Consider the following 6,964-nt stretch of genomic DNA (forward strand, 5'->3'; position numbering starts at 1 on the left):
AGCAGGAACCTAGCAACACCTTATTCACATGCTTATAGATCACCATGTAGGGTGGTCAAGAGGAACGAGGTGAGCGCATAGACACGTACAGGGTCTATGTACAGGGAAGCCAGAGAGCAGCTTCAGGCCGCCTTCTGCTCGCTAGCAGAGCGGTGAGAGGGTCAGGAAGAAGCAGAGGCAAGGTATGTCCCATGGGCAGTGAGGCTTCGGCCATCTGCTACCGGGGCTAAACAGATTGCCTAGCTGCTGGCAGAGGGCTGTGCCCAGGAGAACTTCTCTGTATGAATTTATTCAGCGCTCAGTCCTGAAACAAGCTAGAAGCAACCTGTTCCTGGCAAAAGGAAACCGCACATAGTGGAAGGTATTAACTGAGGAATTTACTGATTTGTCCTTTTTTTTCCTGTTTCCTTGTGTGTGTGTGTGGTGACTGGGCTTTTCAACAGGTTCACAAAGTGTTTCCCAATGGACTCGCATCTCAGGAAGGAACTATTCAGAAAGGAGATGAAGTACTATCCATCAATGGAAAGTCTCTTAAAGGTGCAACTCACAACGATGCCTCAGCAATTGTGCGACAGGCTCGACAACCCAGACAAGCTGTTGTCGTCACCAGAAAAGCTAAAAATGGAGAAAAAAATCTCAATGTTTCAATCAACTCCAGTACATCTTCAGTAGCAAGCGATGCCTCACAAGAGTTTGGTAAGCTCAGTGGCATTAACTTGCAGCCCCCACCTGCCAAGTGTTTACTCGTCTCCTGAAATCCAGGTGTTCCTAAAGCAGCTCAGTGTACATCTGACAGTCACGATTAAAGACAGCATGGTTAGTAAAACATCACTGAAACAGACATTTGGAATAACTTGTGTTGGAAAGGGGAAGAACTAATGGATTTCTAAAATAAAGGAACCCTCTGGAATAAACCAAATGTGATCCTCTGTATGGATTTCTGTGGATGTACGAAGATTATTACTGTAGTAACACATCTAACTGAAGGTGTAATGACAACTCTGAGAACAGGGTTTCTTTATTCTAATATTAGATTCTAGTTTACAGGACTTTGTGACAGAGAATTTTGTTTTGAACAAACAATGTGCTATTGTTTGATATAGCAGGTGGCTGCATCTGAAACAGAGCAAGGTCAGATAGTTGCAGAACTGTTCACGTTCTTAAGACATTTCTGTGTTTTGTTTCTAAAGCACGATCTAGAGACCTGTACCTTTATTTACGTACTGCAAATAAACGTTAGCAGCTTTGTAGTTGAGAACAATTTCATAACTAATATCAAGCCAAAGATATTTACCCTTGGTCATCAAACAGATTATTCTGATTGTGGTAAGTGTCACCAGCTTTTCATCTTTATATATTCATTCTTGCATGAATTCAAACACAGCTGCTTTCTCTCCCCAGCCTCCCAGAGGACCTTACAATGACGAAAAGAGGAATTTAAAGTTGGAGTTTTTTCTTTCAGTTTATGGTGCCTTTGCAAACAAAACAGAAGTTCTTTTTTTATAACAGATGTTTCAGCTTTTCTGACTCTGTGGTGACCATCTGTTAACTTTCTATTTGTTTCCAGCAACCGAAGATACAATCTGCACTATAACTCTAGAGAAAACACCTGCTGGCTTAGGATTCAGTCTGGAAGGAGGGAAGGGCTCTATTCATGGAGATAAACCTATCACCATCAACAGGATATTTAAAGGTAAACACCCTTAAATGCATACACAGCAGGGTCTTAGCTGATGCAACCTTGTGCAGTTCATGCCGACTGCTGATTTATACCCATGAAAATGGTATTTTTGGTAAGTGCAGCACTGTCCTGTGCAGTGCCAGTAATTTGCTGTCTGCTGAGACCAGGTGGTTTACACCAAACTGGTGATCCTTAATAAGTAAAAGATACGTTAAAGTCTCCTCCACACAAAGAATTAAAGGAACTTCATTTTCTTTCTCCAGGGACTGCCTTAGAACAAAGCAGCCCTGTTCAGCCTGGTGATGAACTGTTACAAGTGCACACAACTGCCATGCAAGGACTCACTCGTTTTGAAGCATGGAATATAATCAAGGCGTTACCTGATGGGCCCATCACAGTTATCATCAAGAGGAAGAATCCAAGCTCTGTTATCACCAAGCTGTCTGAAACTTTGTAGGAGGAGAAATTAGACTACTGCTGATATTACAAACCAAAAAGAATTTTGTAATTTGCAGCCATCTGACTAGGACAACAAGATACTCAAGAAAGAACGTCTGAAAAGTACACATGATCTTACTGCCGGTTACAGAGCAAGCTGCGTGGGATAAAACGTGCACAAAATGCCCAGGATTCTTATTTCAACATTCGGAAACAGATGTTATAAAGTGTAGAATTACAAAATAATGACTTTATTAATAATATACTGGTTGTAATAAAATACATGACAGCTATAGCACTCTCTTATTTAAAGCCATTATTTAACAAATCCCAGAAGCACATGCTGTGCTAAATTTTCACCCCTACTCTACAAGTCTTGCTCCTGCCTTTCCTTCCCAGGAGGAAGAAACGTGTCTAACAAGCCTACAATTAAACCCTGCCTTAGAGAATGTGAAAAGGGCAGAGAAAAGGGGGTGCAACTTTGTGTGTCAAAATGGCAGTGTGCCCTGGAAAATTCCAACTCTTCTATCCAAACCACAGAACATCCAGTACAACCAAAACCTGACAAGGTAACTTTCTACTAGCAGTTGACAGAGCCTCCAGCAGGCAAACACAGGGTGTGGGGTCTCGGGGGACTACTGCAGGAGATCAGGGCCTTACCTTCTAACCACACATTTTTTGAATTGTCTTTGTGTTAATTTTGTAAGAGAAAGTACCAGTGACAGTATTCGGGACTTAGAAGTTCTGAATCCAAAGTTTTCTCAACATTCAGTAACTTGGAGACAAAGATACGCTTCAAAAGCTGCCATTGGCATTTTGGCAGTGCTCTCTGAGAAATGTATGGAATTCCACCAACAGCAGCGTGTGCACCTATGGCAAGATGGTCATGCCATATATGAAGTCATCTTTGACCGACTTCACTAAGGGGAGAGATGCAACATCAGGATGGAAGTAATGACTCACCAGGTGAAAGCCAGATGGCCATACTGGTTATATCCCTGGCTGTTTACCTTCCCATAGTTGGGAATTCACTGCATCCTTCTCCAATTACTTAATTTCACGGAACCATAAACTGCAGGAGTTCAGAGCTGGTTTTTGTACACTTAAACACAATGTCACTGAAACAACAACTGAGAGAAAGGAAAGTAGGATAGACAGAAGGTATTAGTTGAATCCAGACATATAACTTGGCCTTTCCTCATGACTCAACCCTATGTTAACCCTTGAAAGAACATTCTTGATGTTCAAGCCATTTGCCGCCACGCTTCCAAACCCCTTCCCAATTGTCTTTTCCAAAACCCAACCAAACAATCCTCAAAACAAAATTTCTGTGAACTGCGTAGCCACAAAAACGGGACAAAAAATGTGAGAGGTCATCTTTTTGAATATCTTTTAACTGGTACCTACATGAAACATTCTGCTGCCTTTTTTTTCTCCTTATTGTATGTAGTATTTACTGTATTTAACTCAATCTGAATTATTGGCTTCGGCTTAACAAAGTCTAAGTAAAGACCTGGTGCATATAAAATATTCTAAGATTTTTCAACCACTTGCCCATACCACCAATACAGAAGAAACACGAATGATTTCTGTACAGAAAAGCAGGCATGAACTCATCAGCACTGTTAAAGATATTTCCTGTAAAAGACAGATCACACTTTTTGGTCAGCTCCATAACTTGAACAACAGAGACTGGACTAGCTACAGCCATGGCACAGAAAGGCTTAATTACTTCAATACCACCTGCTGAAGGTGTCCCACCTGAAACAGCTATTCAATTATAACAATTTAAGAACTGACATAGAACCCCCAAGACAGGTTTGATCTCATTTTTTTTCCAGAGATGCTCTTCTCACTTCCCTTCCAAAGTTTTTCAGTTTTCCATGCCTCTGCATTTCCTGGCATCTGCCATGGTCAAAAGTCAAAACATGCTGCGTGACAGGCAGCATGTCTCCCTGGGAACTCGGCTCCAAGATGGTCTTTGGCAAGACACTTCCATCTCCAGTGTAGCAGGACAGAAGGCTGAACATTAAAGGCTCTTAATTCTTTCCAGATAGAAGGGGTTGAGCACTCAGAAAAAGGATCCTTAAGTTATTCAAAGGAAGAACCTCATCTATGAGCCACCTTTATGGCTCATAGCAAAAAAAACCAAACCAAAACCAAGAAACACCCCATTGTCTGCAAGGAATTCTTGCAGGAATAACAAGTAACGACCCAAGCTCTCCTCCTTAAACATTTTGCTATTAAATTAATCATTATCCTGCAAAGACTTGCCAAGATATAGCACCTCATGCCTAACAACTTCAGTACATTAAGATGCACGAGCCTCTGTGATATCAGGGCCCAAACCTCTCCTCAGTGAATTTGTTACTCTTCATTAAGTTCAGAAAGCAACAACTAGAAATAAGGACCGACGAAGGGCAAAGAAGCGGGAAGGGTGAGTGTTCTTACTAAAACACCTTTGCACCCAGTTAGCGGGGACTGTAAATGAGAGTCAAGGCTTTTCCCTCTTGTTGCCTTGAATTAGGAACATGTTGGAGGTCCAAATGTCTTTTATGTTTCCTCGATGGCAAAGCAGGTGCATGAGGAATGATTTTAAAAGATGATCTATGAAAACCAGCGAGATGTAGAAGAAAAAATATTTATTTCATCAGGCTTATACAAGTTTTTACACCTCTGTACACAAAGGAGACAAGATTAAAAACTGTTTCCTTGAAAAATCTACTCCACAGATTGAGATTTACAGTGGAAAACTTTATGTGCAAGTCCATGCCCTATACTAAAATAAAATAAATACAGGTACAGAAAGCAGAGCATATTAACCTTGTTAAATAATCGAATTACAGCATTAAAATCACAACCTGCATTTAAATTCGTAACTCAGTAATTGGTTTTCCTTTTATAAATACAGGTAATCCATAGTAATATCTGACATTTTTGCAGTAACCAGCACCATAAATATTTTCTAAAGCTGGACACAACACTGCATGCAAGATCAGGAGCTGATTCCCCAAGACAGTGCTGTGAGGCAAACCAGTCTTAGAAAACAATGTCCTTACGGCCTGTCAAGTCAAAACTACAGAAAAGAGTATTTACCCGTTAAAACCTCTCACCACAAGAGACCAAAAAGCTTTCAAGTGCAGTAAAAAATGGTCATTTCAAGTATAGGTTCAAAAATGGCACGTAAAGTGCTTAATCCTGTCAGCGCAGTTTGCTTCAGCATTGTGGAAATCGGTGGTTTTGGTACAGAGGGGAGAAAGGATGAGGGTCTATTTGCCAACCCACAGACCTGTGGAACTGGTTTGCACTGCTAGACCTTGATTAAGAAAAGCACTTCAAACATATTCACCATTAGCACTGAAGTCTGCTGGAACAAACAAGTGAGATCCTCCCGACAATCCAATTGGTTTTGGCTTTTATCATTTGTTGGTTGGACCCACTGAAGTGTCTTAGCAGCTCTATGAGTGCTGGCAGCAAAAGAGCCACCTCCTCTTTTGGGGAGGGAACACTGTTCCAGAGGAGTCTAAGGAGTGCTTCGGAAACAAAACAGGGCTGACCTGACCTGCCTAAAGCTGTAGTCCTAAGTGGATTTTCGCAATGCTCCTCCTCGCAAACACTGACAAAACGTGGCCAAGAACAGATCCAGTACATGCATTTTCTCCCCACAGCCAGCCACCAGCACTTCCCTCCAGTATTCTTCCAGCCTGTACTATGACAGTTTAGTAATTATGGAAAGTAATTTTAATTATATATTACATAATAATTGTAATTGTCATTGTAATTATGTATTACAAAAGAATGCATTGCTTTGCATTCAGGTAGAAAATGCTGTTGTAAAAGTTTACTTCACTAATTCATGTTCCCCTTTCACCTTTCCTAAGTGTCTTTGCTGGTAGAAAAGCCCTGTCAGCCATCTTCCTATTTCTACCCTCAAGTTGCCAGGTTTTTTCCTACCCTCAGCTGGTGATGTCAGCAGTTGGTCTTGTCACGCTTTTAATGCCTTAACAGCTTTGGTCAGGTTACTGTAAAATCCGGTTATGCTAGCTGGGAAGAAGGAATCCACCACCGTCTGGGGAAGATAGCCGCCAAGATCAGTCTGAAAGAAAGTGAGCAGTTGAGTCCTGTCTGGCTCCCTGCAAAGACAATTCGGGTGATTTTTATAGCCAGCATTTTAAAAGCATCAAGAACTTTGCAATAACTTGTGTATTGTTTGACAATAGAGATTTCCAAGTACTAGGTTTTTTTTAAAACAAACACATTAATTCCAAATTTCAATGAAGGTGGTTATCCTCACAAGTCAAATTCAAGTTAAACTAGACCCTCATTAGGTACGTGATTCTGTTAATGAATCATGGCAATGTAATAAACAACCGGATACTCATTTACCAAAAATAAAGACCATATTTTACGTTGTGCTGAATCTCTGCTTAACAGGTCAGCAAGAATCCCACCATGATGATGGTTCACGTAACATGAAACATTTCTCTCTAGGATATGAAGAGAGACTCATTGACAAAAATAAACAACAACAAAGGCACTTAGTCATAATGACTATCAGCCAAAGGAAGACAGAAACGTGCCACTGCCAAGAGGCTCCAGATCACATGTACACATTGCACATGTGTACACATAAACACACCACACAATCGATAAGAAGGGCTTTAGCATACATAATGTTCAGTTAGATCTCTTCTTACCCTGGAAGAGGTATACAGAAACAGCCACAGGGATAATTGAAACCTCTCACAAAATTTGGTCGAGGAGGACATAGCGGGTGTTCCACATTAGTGGCTATAAGAAAGAAGTATTCAAGAAAAGCGTCATTTTCACAGAAGATGGGAAAGA

At 40.9% G+C, this 6,964-nt stretch overlaps 2 protein-coding genes across 2 annotated transcripts in view; one reads left to right on the plus strand and one right to left on the minus strand.

The window, feature by feature from the left end:
* Nucleotides 1-2,159, plus strand: part of IL16 (interleukin 16) — a 37,336-nt gene extending 35,177 nt beyond the window's left edge. Inside the window, exons 20-22 of the mRNA XM_010144921.1 lie at nucleotides 444-696; nucleotides 1,568-1,693; nucleotides 1,945-2,159. Of these exons, the coding sequence (XP_010143223.1) occupies nucleotides 444-696; nucleotides 1,568-1,693; nucleotides 1,945-2,138 (573 nt within the window). The 3' untranslated portion in view covers nucleotides 2,139-2,159. The remainder of the gene's footprint in view (nucleotides 1-443; nucleotides 697-1,567; nucleotides 1,694-1,944) is intronic.
* Nucleotides 2,160-6,104: 3,945 nt separating this feature from the next.
* The window catches only part of STARD5 (StAR-related lipid transfer (START) domain containing 5), a gene marked incomplete at its 5' end in the record, with an annotated part of 3,642 nt that continues 2,782 nt past the window's right edge, over nucleotides 6,105-6,964 (minus strand). Inside the window, 2 exons of the mRNA XM_010144922.1 lie at nucleotides 6,105-6,252; nucleotides 6,817-6,910. Coding sequence (XP_010143224.1) covers nucleotides 6,105-6,252; nucleotides 6,817-6,910 — 242 coding nt within the window. The remainder of the gene's footprint in view (nucleotides 6,253-6,816; nucleotides 6,911-6,964) is intronic.

This window comes from Buceros rhinoceros, unplaced genomic scaffold, assembly GCF_000710305.1.
Source record: "Buceros rhinoceros silvestris isolate BGI_N320 unplaced genomic scaffold, ASM71030v1 scaffold8301, whole genome shotgun sequence".
NCBI lineage: Eukaryota > Metazoa > Chordata > Aves > Bucerotiformes > Bucerotidae > Buceros > Buceros rhinoceros.